Genomic DNA, 19,218 nt, shown 5'->3' on the forward strand with positions numbered 1-19,218 from the left:
ACCCTAAAATAAGACAAAAATGGGAAGGGGCAGTCAAACAACTCAAGATTTGGAATGGGACAGGATATCAAAATATAATACTAGAGCTACAATTAAGCCTAAATTCTGCCCCGTGCATTCTAACTATGTACAAAGAACATACCCCACACTTAAAACCCTCCATACGATCTACCCCACACAGAGTGTATTGTCTTAGATTAACAAGGAGAGAAGCAGGCTTACTTCACATGATCTAGACATGCACAGTAGTCCAGGCATTCTGGCAAAATAGGTCTTGCAGCTGGCAGTAGGTATTGTGATCAGAACAGACAACTGAGAATGCATTTTAGGCCTACACCCAAATCCTAAAAAAAGGAAGAGACTGAAACGTATCAATATAGGTTTAAACTTGAGTCTTGCAAAAAGATGCATCACAATACATTGGCTACAAGAAAAAAGGGCCCCACATTTAAAATGTGGTGTAAAACATAAATTAATGGCAGTTTGCAGAAGCAGCCTAATTTCCACTGTTAGAATGGACTATAAACTAAAGGAAGATCTAGCTGACTGAAGAGTAGTGTGTGGAATACTAAAAATCAATCTGAGGACAGTGTCCTCTCATTCACTAGAGAAACATGTCCAAGTTTGTAAACGTGTTACGCATGATATTGTAAAACGCCATGGCCCATATATCCTTCACTCTTCTTGCAAAAGTTTGGAACCTAACACATTGTATTTTATAGTTTTCCTAGTCTTATTAAAGCAATAACATACAATTTTGTAAGATACTTACACCACATCTTCAACACAAATTTTGGGCCCAACAACATTGGCGGCTCCACTTGCCATTTTAAAGGCAAAATGTTTCTCTGGACAAATTTTCGAAATACCACACTTGTATCTTGGGGGTTTGGTAACTGAAGAAAAGTGAAACGTTAGTTATAAAATACAGATTTAAAAATAACAAAGAGAAAGTAATTTTATTTTAAAAAAATACACACACACGCACACACACACACACTTTTCATGTGTTGACCCTTGTTAATTGAAAAAGCGCTAATTTCAGAACCATATTGCAGAAATACTAAACTATAGCATGGTTAAATAGAGGAATTTAAATACAGTATTGTTCACAAGATTCTCTGGCATAAACCCAATAAGCAACTTGTAATATCTTGTAGTCTGCCATTTTACATAACCGTAACATTTGGTCTTGCTTTTTGAGACTACATAACTTAACAGCTGCATTTACAATCCTGCTAAACCTGCTTTAAGAGCTGCAGACGCTGCCTTAATTTAAGAGCCATAACCGGCATTTAGAGCTTTACAGCTATGAAGAAATTAAAGTCACTCTAGTAATTTTACTAATTATTTTTTAATGCATTTCTAAACACAAACCTAGCCAAGGGGCAGCAGAGCAGTGTACAGGTATGATCAGAGAACAAGATTTCAACACAAACCAGTTGAAGTTAGGAACAGATCACATGCCAGAACGGACGCAAGGAGACTACAATGGGATTAGGGCTTAGCACAATACAGAATGGCGGGTTCCTCTCTAGCCCTATGGCCGTCTCGCATGTCAAGCCCCGGTGGCTGGGCCTTTTCAGGCTGGGCAAATTCTTGCTTCTGGGTAAGTCCTTAATAATATGACTTTAACATAGGTTTGAGACTTCTTGAGTCTATGACTACTGAATGAAGAGTGTATTCCTCTCGCAGGACGGGAAGTCAATTTTTGTTTCATGTGACACGTGACACTCCGGCTCATGACAAGTCACAGTGTCTCACAAATTTCTGGCTTACTTCATGCCAAGAACTACCCAGACCGTGCCAGTAGATTCTTCTCAAAGAGATTCACTTTCAGTTGGGTAAAATAAAGATAACTGAACACACATGATTATCCAAAGGTGGGGCTTGACCCTAGTTAAGAGATTCAAGCCTATATATTTTACTACTACACCAGCTACTTCTCTGCATTTATTCGTTGATCTAAAGTTTTTATTTTTATTTTAACCATTTAGCTTTTGCAGTAGTCCTTCGATTAACCTGACAAATTTCCTTTACAATAGGTCTCGCCTTTGGGACCTTATAAGTGTTTAGTTATCCAGCACAATATCCTTGGTGCAACAACATCAAGTGTTGCATGGCTAAGGTCCCAAAAGCGAGACCTATTGGCTATGCCAATGCTTGTTTGCGTAGCTGTCATAATATGTATTAAAAAAATAGATTTGATATCCTTCCGTAAAGTCACACTGTCAGTGAGTCAGTGCGAGTATTTCATGTTAATCTAAAGTCAAGCTAACACGTTCTCTGATTAAAACAGCTGGTCTCTATATATTGTGCAATTCCTCTTTAAGAAAGGTTGAAAATGTGGTAAAGGTCAGCAGATTGTGCCTCCTTTGAATGAGCCCCAAATATTATCCAACAATATATTTCTTTGTACAGATTTCTCCACCTGTCTGCTGAGACCAAAAGTCCACAAATCTATAGGAAATAAAGACACTCGCTCAGTAGGTAATGAGGTAAGTTTGAGCCTTTCTTGCCACAAACAAAAGTCGCAGACAGCAAGGCTTCAGCATAAAGTAACTCACTGACGTCAGAGATACAATCTATTCGGATTAATGTATAGACATGAGCACTGAACACAACCATTCGACGTGCCAGGCGGGTTTCAGGAACCATGAATCTCTCAAGCTGGACACCGTACATCTGCCTTCTCATTTATTCTTGCAACTATTCACCATCCATTACTCCAAGACAAGGTTTTATATTGAATCTGTCCAGGACTGGAACACTTCTACCCACCATACGGATTCCAGGAGGATATTCCTCCCTAGGATGAGCACAAAAAACAGAGGAGAGTAAGGAGTTATGCGATTTGGCGAGCTGGAATAACTCCCTCCTAAGTCCTTCACAATCCACTAAAATAAATCTGCATTATGAACTTCCTGTGTGAGAATCATACCTTGTGGATGTACACAAGTTCTGGGGCACATCCGCAGTATGGGGTGTGAGAGTGGGGGCTTAATCAATCACTGCATTTCTAAAGCGCGCTACATACCCGTGAGGGTCTCAAGGCGCTCGGGGGGGGGGGGGGTGCTACTGTTCGAAGAGCCAGATCTTGAGAAGTCTTCTGAAGGCCAGCAGGTCCCGGGTCTGGTAGGGAGAGTGTTCCAGGTCTTGGCGGCGAGGTGGCTTTCCGGATACGAGGAACTGTTGCGAGGGCGAGGTTGGCTGAGCGGAGGCTTCGGGTGGGGATGTGGAAGCTGAGTCGGTTGTTGAGGTATGTAGGTCTGGTGTTGTGTAGTGCTTTGTGTGCGTGGATGAGGAGTTTGAAGGTGATCCTCTTGTTGACGGGGAGCCAGTGCAGGCCTCTCAGGTGGGGTGTGATGTGGCTGCATTGGGGGACGTCGAGGATCAGTCGTGCCAAGGCGTTCTGGATTCGCTGTAGTAGTCTCAGGAGCTTGGTTGTTCCTGAGTAGAGGGCGTTCCCGTAGTCGAGTCTGCTGGTGATGAGGGCCTGGGTGACTGTTTTTCTCGGGGGCTTACCAGTGCATGTTCTGGCCCTGTAAGGTTCCCTCTATTGGGGACTTGCCATCTTTCACCCGCTTAATGTTTGAAGGAGTTTAGATGCAAGTAATAAAAACACTCTTACCTCCACATATGTCTGCGATAGTAGACCCCAAACTTGTGGCTGACTTCAGCTGGTTTAGTTAAAGGGGGTAGTTAGAAACCAATAGGAAGCTGGTAGAGATGAAGAGGCTTTCAAGAAAACAAAGCTTTTATACCGGGTGAGGGGGGGAGAGTGGAGGCTGCACTTGGCAACCTTTACTTAACAGTACATGTGCCAATGAACGTAATAAGGCGCTATTGTTTTTTTACATTTTTAATTAAATCTTAAGCCAGGTCGGACTGGGGCAAAAAGTAGGTCGTGGTATAAAAATAAAAGTGGCCCCATTAGCAAATCAGTTGCTTAAAAATGGCCAACATTTACAAATAGGTCAGTTTTTAACTGTATACACGCTGTATAGGTGTTTTGCAAGCTATGTGAAACTGCATGGATTTGTGCTTGCAACGGACAATGTTTGTTGAAATATCCGGAAAATCAACAGCACAAACCCATAACGCCATAAGAGCTTCAACGACTTGAGCTGAACTGAATTTAAACGAAGATTTTGTTTTTATAGGTATCGGTATAAACCGCACAGACATGTGAAGAACAGAAAATCTGTCACGGTCACGTAAATAACCGCAGGCCAAACATTAACAATAATTATGAAAAGGACATCTCGCTGGCAGCCAGCTGTACACTTGCAGAATCCCCAACAAAAAGGTAATCTATGCAAAGAACAAGCGTGTATTATTCATCGGCAACAAACATGAATAATCCATGAAGAGAAAGAAAAACGCAATTTCAGGAGAACTCGGTACAACGCCACGGAGAAGAGAGTAGAGGGAGGAAGGGGGAGGGGGGCTCGTTGCCAGTGCCTGACCACGCTTGGGGAGTAACATGTGTCCCTCAATATGCAAGTTCATCCCCCAAATGAAGCTCGCATTCAAGTGTTGTCCACTGGTTAATCCGCAACCAAGGATCGTCTACATGGTTGATTAGACAATTATGTGGTCACTATAATAACAGGTTCTGGGTATGGCCGGGAAAAAGAGATTTCAAAAACCTCAATAAAAAAAAAAAAATGTATTCACGTTGCGAATGAGTCACAAATATATTTATCTGAGTAGGTACGACTAGAAGCAAGTCACACCAATAAGCAGTTCACACATCAGTATTCCAAGTCTTAAGGGCCGACTTATGTTCGAGTCTCGGCATCGGCTCAAACATGCATCCTGTGATTCTGGGCAAGTCACTTAATCTCCTTGATTCAGAAAAGGGGGTGGTGATGAATAGAGTGTCTGAATTAAGCAGACCACTCTTACCCAGTCCAAAGATCAGGGCTTGATCCATCACCGTTATTTAGCTCAGTGCACCATCCCAGCTCAGAACCTGAACTTAATCTCCTTGAGCCTAAAAATGAATGTGTCTGTAATGCACCTGGTGCTAATGTAAAGCGCTACGATACTATCGGGTCGAGTTTGCGCTATATAAAACAGCAACAAAAATAAAATATATATTGTAATCGCTGGAGCGGACTCGGTTTATTAAGAGGCATTTTATTGAACTGGGGCGCGACCACCAGGGGTGCCCGTAGTCATTCCCTTGCCCATAGGAAGCGCTCCCTCGTAACAACTATTCAAGCAAATAAAATAAAAACTTTGTGACCAGGGTGCTTAGCTACGATTTCTATGTTAATCTGAAGTTAATTAAATGAGGTATGATTTCTTGTCAGACAGCGTCACAATGACCTAAACGGGTTAGTGGGCTGGGCAGTTTTTTTATGCTCCTACTTTAGCACAAGAGATCTGAATTAGCTTTGTTTTTACCCTTTTTGGTAGAAAGGCCAACAATAGATAAAGCATGTAACGTGGCCAGATCTCTTAATGTGAACAGATTTCTTAACGTGGAAAGCGCCTAAGGCTTGATGGTTACAACTACGAAGCTCCATTGCGGTGCCAATGATGTACCTGAACTGGCATTAAAGTACATATCTTCCAGTGCTAAAATAATGCCCTTCTAAAGGAACTAAAACTTCAAATGCATTGATGTAGTGTATGATGAAATTCTTCCACCTTCCTTTCTAAGTCAAGTCACATTGTACAGGAGTTACCTGCAAATATAACTGCTTCGATGGGCACTGCCTTAAAAATAGGCAGAAGAAAGATAAAATAGAAATGCGTCCCACTCTCAGCGTAGCCCGCTGACGCTGGGGAAACAAGTGGAAGGGGTTGGGGAAGTGCAGCCGAGAGCAGGGACACGCAGCATTTACCTTGCGGGTGCGAGCACATTATTTGGCAACACATGGCGCCACTCGCTCCCACAAGGGAATCGCCGAACGTGCACGCATTGCCATTGAAGGCAATGCAACGCGTGCACGTTTTTAAGCGAAACACCCAACAGATTTCAAGAGGTCTCCTCCTTATGCAACGCATGCGCGCTGCGTAGGCGAGACCTAAAAATGAATAGCTGATGATGAGGCTTGTACCAGCTACTCGGACAAGAGAATAAAAAAATGTTTCACACATTAAATTTGCATTCGTTCTTTAAATCATAAGCCGTTTTCACAAAATAAAAACAAATAAACATTCCTCTCCTTCACTGCGTTACTGACCTTATACATTTCTGCTAATTCCAGCCATTCCATTATAACCCATTTCATAAATGTATGGTTGTCTTCACAGCACATACAATATCCCCTTTGCCAAAAAAATGCAGTATTCTTTCTGTCTCCATTAGTGCTATAAACAACACACATTTGCAATGCAATAGGTCTAAGCAATTGCAAGATTTTGAGCTATTGGCATTGTAAATGACAATGTCTTTTGTGTGTACAAAACCTTCAATAAAAGGCATTGTCATTTACAATACCAATAGGTAAAAGTTTCTAAAAATGCAGGACCTATCGCATTGATAATACTTGTTGTTTACAAGTGCCCCCACCTGCACTTTCATGGTAATAGAGGCCATGCCCCTTTCTTTAGACAAGCAGGGTCTAAAGAAAGGGCAGCGGCTGAAATTTAAGTCAAAGCATGGTATGGGGGCGTTTACCTGAAGGCGCTGAATGTTGCAGGAAAGCATGTAGTTCCTGCAGTAGGAGAAACCATTAAAGAAAGACATACAGTGTAACAACCGAAGTAAAAGGGCCAGTCCTCATGGGAAGTTACAAATTAAGAAAAGGCGGTACTAAATTGGGATTAAGGAGCCTATTAATGAATCAGAAGTCAGCATTTACGAAGGACAATGACACAAGCAAATTACAAATATCGGCGGAGAGTGGGCGGGGCTTCAAGTCCAAACTCCAATACAGCATGGCTCGCAGAGCATGCGCTACCCAGGCTCGACCTAAAAACACTGCCATGCTTCACGTTCAGAGCAGATTAAACCCTAAAATATGGAGGCTGAAACGTTATGCCCTCCACATTACCTCAGCAATGTAGAGCACATGAACATCACATCCTCTGGAGAGCCAGAGAGGGAGCCAATGCTTGCAATGGAGGCTTCACCAAGTTTGCAGAATGGTAGGGGCGGACGACACTGAATCGCTTCCGCATTAGCCCCGCCCTCGATCATTTACATCAGTGTGTCGCACGGTCCACCAAAGTCATTCACTTACTAGACGCCAACCCATTATCAAGTTAGCAGTGCTCAGAGCACTGGTACGATTTCTCCACCCCCTCCCCCAGCTGGTTTTATTTGTTTTTGAGAGACATCGCTGGAAAGCTGCAAATCTCTCCTTTCCAATAATCCCTCCTTTAAAAGGATTCTTACTCATGGATCGCAGATGCACCACGATCCTGAAGCAGAAATCCCCACAAGTATCTCCCCTTCTAAGGGCTGGTGGGGCAGATCAGAACCCAAGCAAGGAACAACTGCCCTCCCAGAAAGTGGAAAATAAGAGTGGACATTTATTTACTTAGCTGCTCTTGCCCAAAAGCTTTGGGATGCCCCACAGGCACGATGTTAAGTCAATACAGACAATGTTTTACCTATTGAGTACTTCCACATTTTTGTGTCTTAGATTGCTTGTACTTTGGTTCAGGGAGGAAATTCCTTGGCCATGCGACTGGTCTGTTCCCATTGGAGAAGGGTGAAGACTGATTTGTATATGGCTGAGACAAACTGAGGTGGCATGGTGGCAGAAGAACGACAGATTGGGATGCGGCCTCAAGCGTTTGCCAGTGGCTGAGATTAATCCAAACATTACATTTAGCACCTTGCTGCCCTTGAGGAAATTGTACACCAATTGAATCTTCACAGCAAATACTTTCTGAGACAGGATGGCGAGGCTGAATGGCACACAGAGACAAATTAGAGGGGCCTGCCGGAGACCTTCTCACCCCACCCCTGCAACATAGACTGCTCTCCCGCTATCCCTCTAGATGGGGGCTGGAGTGGACAAGTCAGTCCAAAAAGACTGCACAAGATGGCCACTTGCTGAAAGGGGAGCACTAAGCTCCCGGTCCATAAACGGATATTACAGCATCTGAGGGCCATTACAAACCAGGACAATACCTATCCGGTAGCCAGACATTTTAAAGAGTTCCATCAGAGCAATAAGGGACTCACATATTATGTAATTGACTATCAATGCTAGTAGAAGAGGAGGAAACAGAGAATCTAGGTTAAGAAAGTTGGAAACCAAATATATCCTCCAGTTAGATAGTAAGCAACCAGGAGGGCTTAACCTGACGGAGGATATGTACACTTGTTTGCACTGATATCTTATGTACTGTTAATATGATGAAATCAGAAATTGTGTATTTATTAAGATGATTTTTAGATAACTTTTTAACAATTTTGATAGTTATTTATGCTTTTTATAATGTCAACTTTTAGAGCCTTTGATCTATATTCATAGCACAATTTGCACTTTTGTACAATATGGTATATATACCGTTCTAGGTATTAATTTCAACATAACCAACTTTCAATATAACCAAGTCTCAATGATGTATCTGTCAGGCCGGCATGAGTATCTATGCCTAGCAAGTATAGGGCTGGTAATTTTAGGTCTAGATTTATGATTTTGTCTTATCTCTGGATGTGTACTTTCGGATTTAAAGAATTTTTGTAATTGTGATTTTAGGAATATTCATTTGGTTGGTAACAGAACTACAGGCAGTGCCTTGGTTTGCACAATACCCACGACTGGGCTCAGCGTAGGATTGTGCAACTCATTAGATTATTACTTATCAATATCAATTTTTTATGATTGAGCACTAGTTTTGCACTTTATCACAATAGGATTTTAGGGTACTAGTCACGTGTTTTGACTTTTGGCTTAAGGGGATTTAACCCGTTATTTTAGAAAATACCAATATATGTATATCATTGAGTTTGATTTTTGTTATATGACAATGAACTTGATGTTTAGTAATATGCAGTCTGCAATAACATACCAAGTTCAAGAGGAATTAATAGTCATTTTTGAAGAGTATGAAATGATATTTTAAATGTATTTTACCTTCATATGACAGTGCTTTGTCACTATATCTGATTTTTATGAGATCTCCATTATGATCTCTAAAATATGAATTGTAAATATAGAATTAAGTCTATATTAATTAGTATGATGGTTGACAATGAACAAAATTGAACTGCTTCACACTGCATTTTAGTATGTCTTCCATGCCTTTCACACATGATTTGTTCAATTGGTAGCACTTGCACTTTAAATTCATGGCTCTCACATCACTACGCTGTCATGTGATCAAGGCCTTACGAGGCAGAAACGTTATGGCGGCAGCACTGGAATAAAGAAATCAGCATCTTAATTTGGAAGTCCGTGTCCTTTCTTACCTGGCATCTGAGGGAGTATACAGAGCAAGGAGATCGGAGTTACTGAATATATATATATATATATATATATATATATATATATATATATATATATATATATATATATATATATATATATATAGATATATATATATAACACTACAAGGCACCACTATTGAGAACGCACTCACGCTCCACAATACCTCTTCGAATGAAGACATAAGCAGCCACAGCACACAGCTTACATCACAAATGCCTGGCCATACGCGTTTCTGTTTCTTGCACCCTTGTTCACTGGCCCCTCTCGATGAAATAAGCAGCACAAGGTAAGGGAAACACCTGCTTTTATTACATGGTTCAGCCCCGTTGGGCGTGTACTCCCGCTCTGATAGGCGTCGGCCGCTAAGCCTGCCGGTATTGGCAGTCCTTACATCCTAAGCCCCAAGTGGGTTGTGCTGAGTAATTTGCATTAAAATTGATAAAACCACAGTGGGTTGAAGCTGGCACGCTGCTGCGGTTTGCTAACTGTACCAAAGTCTCTCCTTGTCGAGTGTGGTTCGTCCTGATTTCAGCGTCTCTCCACTGGCTGACACTGCAGGTCCGCCTTTCAGCAGCGGTTCGTTCTAGCGACTGGGACCAGCCGCTATAAATCCAACACTACAAGGCACCCTTGTTGAGAACGCCCTCACGCTCCACAATACCTCTTCGAATGGAGACATAAGCAGCCACAGCTTACAACACAAATGCCTGGCCATACGAGTTTCGGGTTCTTGCACCCTTGTTCACAGGCCCCTCTCGACGAAATAAGCAGCACAAGGTAAGGGAAACACCTGCTTTTATTACATAGTTCAGCCCTGTTGGGCGTGTACTCCCACTCTGATAGGCGTTGGCCGCTAAGCCTGCTGGTATTGGCAATCCTTACATCCTAAGCCCCAAGTGGGTTGTGCTGAGTAGTTTGCATTAAAATTGATAAAACCACAGTGGGTTGATGCTGGCACGCTGCTGTGGTTTGATAGCTGTACCAAAGTCTCTCATTGTCGTGTGGTCCGTCCTGATTTTAGCGTCCCTCCACTGGTTGACGCTGCAGGTCCGCCTTTCAGCAGCGGTTCGGACCAGCCGCTATAAATCCAACACTACAAGGCACCCTTGTTGAGAACGCCCTCACGCTCCACAATACCTCTTCGAATGGAGACATAAGCAGCCACAGCTCGCAGCTTACATCACAAATGCCTGGCCATACGTGTTTCGGGTTCTTGCACCCTTGTTCACTGGCCCCTCTCGACGAAATAATAGCTGGCGATTTTTATTTGAACACTGCTGTTCCTTGGAAGGGTCCTGCTGGCAGGCTGCATCCTAAAACTTACGAGCTTTCAATTTTGACCCTTGTGTGGCTCAGTTTCAAATTGGGTTCCTGCGTTGAGATTATATATATATATATATATATATATATATATATATTCATATTCATACAGGGTGTCCAATCTGCTGTATTCACAGAGATAACTGCAAATTGTGAATCATGTTTATTTGGGCAAAGGTCAATAAATAGAGGCTAAATAAAGTGTTAATTGTCTTTTAAATGTGGTGCATACTAACCATCCTTATTATCTTGCTTGCCTGCTTCTGACTTCACAGCCTCAAAGTACATCAGGTACCTTGTGACCAAAACCATCATTCTGGGGCCTGCAATGATGTTACCAACTATTTTGGATGGATGGGCTGCCCGAACAGCAGAGGGCTTTAAGTGACTGGTCAACATTGGGAGTTAACATGTTATTCAAACGTCGCCAAGACTGCTTTTCTGAAGATGGTGGTGACACTAACATTGCTTAGTGATACTGCAGTGTTGGGGGGTCTCAATTTTCAAGTTCATAGCTTTAATTTACTATTGGTTGTGCAGTTCTGAATAATTCTCTTTGTCCATCGACCTGTATTAGAGTAATTGATTAGATACAATACTTTACTTAACATTGAATTACATGAGCAAATGAGTAACATCTTTGAAAATAACTGTCATACGTCCTAAAGCAGAAGAGCTGAAAAAGCTTGGAGGAAGAGCGTGGTGTGAAAAAAGGTTTAGAGGCCTTGCCCGGGTATCTCGACCAGTGATCAATGATCACATAGCTGGGAGTGGTCAGACTATGTAATAGCCCCACAATAGACATGCACCTAAAGTAAACAATCAACAAGATTTATGTGGGTCTAAATGTGGTGGTTGAGAGGAGAGCAGTTGTGAAAACTGGATCTAAAAGAAGGCTCCCACCAGTTGCACATCAAGGCAATGCCTTAAGCTATCTCCTTGGCTAGTGATGTATTTCAGAACACAGTAAGAGAATCTCTGGTAGGACTTAAAGTGATAATGAACATAAGTTTTGATATGCTAAAATATGTGACAAACATATAAGAGTACCAGAAAAAGCTAAGATCTGCACTGTAATGTATATTATGCTGAGGTCTATCAATGAACATAAACAAGTGTAAAGTCTTAAAAAATAAACTACTATTATTTAGGCCTGCTTTTGAGAGCAAAGGAGAACTGATCCTGAGAAAATCAAAAACATCCCATTAGCTGCCCCACTTCAGAGATTGACAGAATAGTAAAGCTTCCAATTCATGGCTACATACTTTGGCAGTTGTATCTAAAATTTAGTCACCATCACGGATACACTAGGTCATATTACCAAGAGCAAGGTAACTACAACATGGGCCGAGCACCATGAAAAGATTATATAGTTCAAGATGTCTGGTTCAAAAAATGATATGGGCACAAGAAACTTGAGTTCATGGCTGGTACCAGTTTGTGACTTAGACCTAGTTCTGCTTCAGGAACAACCACTAGATTATGGGATCTCAATGCATTTTTAGGCACAACCATGTTTGTATGTATGTATAGGGTACATTGTATATTCATTTAAGATCTTTCCAATGTTAAGTAATTCTGATACAGCTCTTAAGGCCTCATTCAGCTCCTCCTGGGCTGGCCACCCAGTAGCTTGTGTGGTAGAGGCACAATCTTTCCTAGTTTAGGACGACTGGCTTGCTATGTTTAAGTTCCCCACAATGTCAGTGGGGATTTTTTGCTGAAAACGGTCCCACCAATAAGGCATACATTAATCAACAAGGCTTCCATATTGGGGCAGCCCAATCAGCATTAGTCATGTTTGAAAAACTCCTCCCAAAAGTAGGGGTTTGCTTTAGAAAAACAAAACAATAATGTTCCTCCCATTTCCCCCATTGCGTTAGACTTTATTGCTTTGTCCTGTTTGCCTACACTATGCCTTGCATGACAGTGGCAATAGGAAAAAGCAAGCCAGCTCTGAATAGCCTGAGATTTCTTATGTCATTTAGCTGGCAAAGGGGTTGCTGTAGCAAACCTGTTGAAGTTCTAGTGTTGAAAACATCAGCTTTAATCTACTGTTAAATGAGATGGGTACAGCAAAACATGTACAGATTTTCAGAGGATGTCCCTCTACCAAGCAATTATAAATAAACCCCTTGGGAATGGTCAGCTTTATCACTGCAATGTTGATTGCCATCACTTAATGATGCTTGATATGATAATGTACTGTATATATTCTTCAGCAATTGAGAGTCAGGAGGCCATGAAAAGGAGTTGTTAGAATTCTGATCCTTCCCGAGACTGTGCACATGGTGAAAGCGAGAATCTTGCATTTTCAAATGCCACCATTCAATGCACTATGGCGTGGGGGTTCCCAAAAACAGTGATGAAGTCTTAGTGAACTGGGACAATGATAAAAGATAAAAAAAGGTTGCATTCCCAGACAAAAGATATTTTAAAATGCATTTTTTGGTTTGATCACACTCCTGCTGGAGTATTCAATAATGCATGCGGTGGTTCCAGGTCTCGGCTGATATGGTCAAAATAGTTACTAAACCCGCAAAACTGGCATCCACTATAATGTCAGTGCACATGGATGGCTCAAAATAAGATATGGTGTTAGCAGCTTTAGCTCCTGAAATGCGTTCCTTCATGGCTTCAAAGGCCTAATAATTTTTGCACTACTCATTTGATTTTGATTTCTTTATGAGGTCTCTCATTGAGGCACTGATGAATGCAAAGTCTTAATATTTACATGGCAGTAACTTGCCATGATCAGGAATGAGCAAAGTGATGAGATATTTGAGACAGTAGGCGCTGAACAAGCAAACATAACCTTTTCTGGGCTGTGTCTCACTTCTTTATATGAGAAAATATGTTTACAAAGTTTCAAAGTCACATCTCTATTGACTATGAGAATGTCATTGGCTTTCACGAGTGTATGGTCATGTTCTTTTTTGAGTCTACCAAATAACAAGATATCATCACTGTAATCGAGGCAGGTGTTACACCGTGAATCACTTTTCATGGTTGTCAGTGAAACACTTCTGCTGCAGAGGAACCCTCCAATCAGGTGTTTATAAATGAACAGGCCCTTCTAAGTTGCAAAAGGGATAAAGTTTAACACCTCTTCCAGTACAAACTGATGGTAGATCTTGCAGAGTTCAAACTAGGAAAACAACTGTACTCTATAGGTGTAGCATGTGCTGAATATTGGTTCTGCATGTTGCTCTCTTATTCCTGGAAGATTGTGATGGAAGGACAGGTGTGAATTTGTTTTCATACCAGTCTCTTGAGCACTAGCACCACCAATGAGGCCCAGGACCCCACCTCAGCTTCAAAATGGTCCTATTGTAGCAGGTAGTGGATTTTAGTTTCAACCTGTTATATATTGAAGGGAATTTTTACAAGATGCTGGTTTTACAGAGTCATCTATACACAGTTTATTTTGTTTGTGCGCGCCGTTTCTGCCCTGGTTACAAGTTTGGGAAGACTTTTTCAGTCTCAGCTTCAGCCAATTGCCCCAATCTTGCACTTATAGACAGAGGACCTCTGACAGACCAAGTTTGATTGCCAATGGAAGCTCAACAAACACACAAACGTCAGCAGCAGACTCAATAACTGACATCAGTCATGATGGTGGGCAGTTGAAGAAAGTGTTGTGTAAAACTACCCTTGTAAAGTGGGCTACGAAAACCATGCGCACAAATCTTGGATTTGGCTTGTTGCAGCAGTGTATCCTTGGCAGTTTTATAAATGTGATCATTAAGTTTATAGCAGCTCCTGTGCAAACCAAAAGGTCTTCTGGTCATATATTTGAGCATCCAACAGAAGTATGGTTATGTAATTAATTATCTTGGGTCAAACTATTGGTTTCCCTCGATTCTGTAGCCATTTGTTTCGTTATCTCCCATTCTGGATTTGACTCACCAGTGACCCAGGTTACTAGACTTAGCCACACTGAAGTGCAACGGCATAAGAGGCAACTCATCCACAGAGGTAGCAGCACACTGAGCAATGCCACTTAATTATAACATTTCTTGTTTGGATTTTTCATGGAGTTGTCAGTGCTGGATTGAAGGATGCCTACAATTTGGTGAACTTTGTCCTAGGAGTCCAAGTAGTCACTGACATAGAACATCATGCAGCAACAGTTCTTTATTTTCAAATAACACATTGTAATCTTTGGGTTTCAGTCAAGGACTTTCATTCTGAAGATAGCCAGTACGTCTGCACTGGCTAGCCATGCCTCGCAAATATGTCTGACCCTTCCCCTGCTTCCATGTGGCAAGTTCACAAAAAATAGACGTATCAAAATGTGTTGACAAAAGCGGGTTAGAAGAGGAACATATGAATAATGACACTACAGTTTTACAAGTTGGTTTCAAAACCCCTGCCCAAAAAAAATTCTGACAGATCCCTTTATTAATTAGGCTCCAAAAGAAAGTTAAAGTACTCATCCATATGAAGTTTTTCTAATTGAATGCAACTTCTTGTGCATATCACTGATCCACTGGGGTTGTTTATGACATGAAAACGGTTATTCTTCTATTATTTCTCTGTCCAACACATTTCTGCTTCTCACCCCCATGATCAAACACTTTTACGAGTTAGTTGAAAAACCTCTTGGCATTCCTCGGGCCACTGCAATAGAGGTCCCTTTTCTTCGGGTTTTGAAATGAGGCATAAATTGTAGCAAATCAGGGCCATATTGCACAGTAGCTGGAGACGCCCAGGAAGGGGCACAGGTCAGACACAACTGGGATGCTGGACAAATATAAATGATGCAATAATGTCCAGATCACAGTTCATGCATTGTGAGCAAACGTGCCCACAAAATGGGAGCGGGCTTTCCAAAGAGACACTTGTCTTTGTAGTCTTCAATAAGCGTTTCATCATGTTCTGTCCCCGGAAATTTGCAAAGATGAGTAGGTCATCACTGAAATATATTCAATTGGGAGTTGCAGTATAATCTGTGGATTTCCATCCGGAAAACCTCAGCTGCTGAGGAGACACCAAAGCCGAAAAGCTTGTATCTGTTTAGCCCTTTGGTGTGTGGCAAATGAGATCACGTATCTGTAGATCTCATACATTTGAAGCTGATGGGGTACTTTTTTCAAACCTAAACCTTGTATTATTGGGCTAGCGTATCATGCACTGATTATATGTGGGATGCCTTTGTCACTGAGCTGCAAGATTATGGCAGCACATGTCAGCACAAATGAGAGTATTGCCCCCAGCATGGTGTTCAGGCATGGGGAGAACGGGAGCCTCAAGAAGAAACAGGACCACTGACAGGTTCAATAATGCCCTGCTTCAGCAGTTCATCCTTGACTCATCGCTGTAGTTATTATTTTTTAACGATATACCACAAAGTGCTCAGCCACCAGCTAAACTGACTCAACAAAATGCAAGCAAATTAACCACTCCTTGCGCTTAAAAATGCATAAACAGAGTTTAGGAAACACTGCTAAGATCTACAGTCTGTACCTCTTCGGAGACTAAGGCAACAAGCAGAAGAATTGCAGAAGGTCTGCTTTGATTGCAGAGGGAAAAGGGAGAAGACTTCCACAGCCAGCTGTTGCCTCTACAACATATATGCTGTCAGCCGCGTGAAAGTGGTGAGAACAATGTGAATGGAGCAGGCCTGGGTACCCGATAGACTTCCATGAGCCACAGGCATAAATACATACAGTAGATGGTTACCTGGCAGGGTTGCGAAAGCGCTGTTATTCCATGACATTTATTGTAGCTCACGTCTACCAAGAACAGAATAGGCATGCCATCGAGTTTAATATTCAGTAATAGTTCAAAGAGTTTGTCAGGCCACCGTCTCGAACAGAGAAATCTTGGGTTGACCTCATCCGCCATCTCGCTTTCTGTGGAAGAAAAAAACTGTGGTCCACTCTCAAGGACTATTTGGTTCTAGGAGCAGGTAATTTTTGCACTTTGTGTTAGTGAAGCATATCAGGTAGTGCTCTTGGTTTCTGCCTGGCTCAAGAGACTGCTAGAAAATTAAATGTCTTTCCACATACATGGCAGGTGCTGTGTGAAGTGGGCAGGGGCTGAAACAAGGCAGGTAATTACGCCACCAGTAGCAAAAGCATTGTCTTTGATATGCAGTTTTTTGTGAGATCTGTTGAGTTTTGAAGTTTATGTCTGGTTATTATCTCATCAATCACATAACGAGTGAAGGGAGGAATGCTAGCAAATAGTCTTACCACTGGCAATCTCTCAGGGTATCATGCCAACCCACTATTTCTCACCCACTGTGCCACTCTAGACAAGCCTGCCTTAAATAATTACTGACCATGCTCCTAAAGGGAACAGACCACCCCAAAGTGGAAGGTGTGGCCCCTTCCAAAAGGAAACACCAGCAACCCCAGACTGGTTTCGGCCTTGTTAGGACTCATCAATGAGGTATAGCTTGGATACTAGGGCACACTGAGAAAGCAACCCACAACAGTGCATAACCTTTCCCACTGAGGGAGTTACATAAATCACATATAAGGTGATGGAATTTTAAGGCATGGGAAATTGTTGCGAGTTTGTAGCACGTAGAGCGAACTGATCATGGTATTGGAATAAGGACTACAGCAAAAATAAGGTAGAAAGAAAGGAATTACTGTAAAAGGATATTGGCTTGAATAGTTTTGACCAGGGTTCATTTTTTAATTCTTATTTTAAACAATTGAAAGACAATCTCTTTGAAAATGACCCACTAAACCATTGGTGAGGTCTTTAGTATTATTAGGCATAAAATGTCGGTGAAAAATCAGTGACATGTCACACATGTCACGTGACAAACAGGGTCCTACCCCCTCTCTTAATCTCTTCAGTGTTGCAATCAGAAAAGCTGATACCACACTTTTCACTATATAGAGGAGTTGTGGAGTGCTTGTAGACCTAGACCTAGATGTTGATTACCGGTGTACCTAGCACCAGCTTATATTCTTCAGGCTCTGGGCCGTCAGGAAGCACAGTTGGAATGTGCTAATGAGTGCCCCAGGGGGGTGCAGATCATACCAAGAGACCATTACGGTATCCAAGCCATTCATTGACGACAGAATAATTTTCCATGGGTGACAATCTTGGAAATGAATAACAAGGTTACGAAGAACAAACACATGATGAAGGGGAAGCAAAATCCTCTCCCACACACTCATGGGAAGAAGAATTTCTGATCTGAAAGTAGGTAAAACAAGCCGCAGGAGATTTACGCAGGGGTCAGAGATTCATTAGGGAGTTTCTGCTTTCTATTTTACAGAAGATATGCAAAATAACGGGCATATGCAGAAGTGGAAGTGTTATTAGAGTACTTGGATACAAAGGGAAAATTTAGATAGTAATGTGTTTCAACAGGAGAACAAAACATTCTGAATCAAGGGATCGACTTGAAAACAGAGTTTGAGACCAGGACGATTACTGCCACATGCTCACTCGAGAGCAGGATATACGAGACCAAACAGAGGATGATGAATGTTAGAATCGTTGTTTTCCCCAGATACCTCTGAAACATCAATCACTGAAATCATGAAGTCTTGTTTCTAATTCCTATTTGGGATGGTGGGGTAGGAGTGAAAGCTGGTGGAGGGGGCTGTCAGGGTGGGAATGGTTTACAAATGTGGTGATCAAGATGTACACAGTCAAGGTGTCTCTCAGTCTGTGACATTGAGGCATGTAACGTTCATGATGGCGCTGACCTTCACTGGCCAGATCTTCACAACACTATTCTAGGCAAAGCAGATTTGCTGAAAGGAGGCCTACGGTCAGAGGGAGAAGAACATTTTACCTTTCACAGACTATGGTCATGAGAACCTTTGAAAAATCATAGCCTTGCAGTCTATCATAGGTCTTAGGATTTTATATAGAAGCCCCAGTACCCAACCCAAAATTGCAGCATAAAGAGAGCTGTCCTCTTGGTCATGGAGTGTCAAAGGGGTGCAGAACTTTCTGGAAATCCTGAAGGCAAATGCCCAATTTGAGTGATTATATGACACCAGTAGGACTATGGGTATGGGTTACCAAAGTACTGCTTGAACCCCTGGATTGTCAATTTAACAAAGCTAATATCTTCCATCCCTAACCTTGTTACAGTAACAATCCAGGGATTTAAGCAGAGCAATACTTCGTGTCAGAATCCCTCTCAGAAGGCCACAGGGCACGCATGGGTTACTGGACCCCAACTGTGGGGGTTAGGCCTTTTACTCCTGATGTCTAAGGGCCCGACTGGATCCGGAATAACAGGGCCAATTACCGCTTTCTGCACTACACCCTCAGTGGTACCTACGGTGTAGCAGTCCCAGGCTCACTCAGGGGTGGGTGGGAGGTTCGACAGGGTGTGGGGGGTGAAGTATAAAAACAGGTCAGTGAACACAACTCATAACTCAACAAGTGTACAGCAGTGTTAATAAATCAATCTCCAGTCAAATACTTATTTTTATAATAAGTAGTATTATATTTCTAACCCTAAGCATTGAAAGTAATGTTAAGACACATACAGACAATATCA

General features: G+C 42.0%; 1 protein-coding gene across 2 annotated transcripts in view; it reads right to left on the reverse strand.

Moving 5' to 3' along the window:
• FAM3C (FAM3 metabolism regulating signaling molecule C) overlaps positions 1 to 19,218 on the reverse strand; it is a 438,009-nt gene that overhangs the window by 221,966 nt on the left and 196,825 nt on the right. For both annotated transcript variants that reach the window (XM_086966876.1, XM_086966871.1), the window contains exon 5: positions 773 to 896. In XM_086966876.1, coding sequence (XP_086823002.1) covers positions 773 to 896 — 124 coding nt within the window. The remainder of the gene's footprint in view (positions 1 to 772; positions 897 to 19,218) is intronic.

This window comes from Lissotriton vulgaris, chromosome 1_1 (assembly GCF_964263255.1).
Source record: "Lissotriton vulgaris chromosome 1_1, aLisVul1.2, whole genome shotgun sequence".
Taxonomy (NCBI): domain Eukaryota; kingdom Metazoa; phylum Chordata; class Amphibia; order Caudata; family Salamandridae; genus Lissotriton; species Lissotriton vulgaris.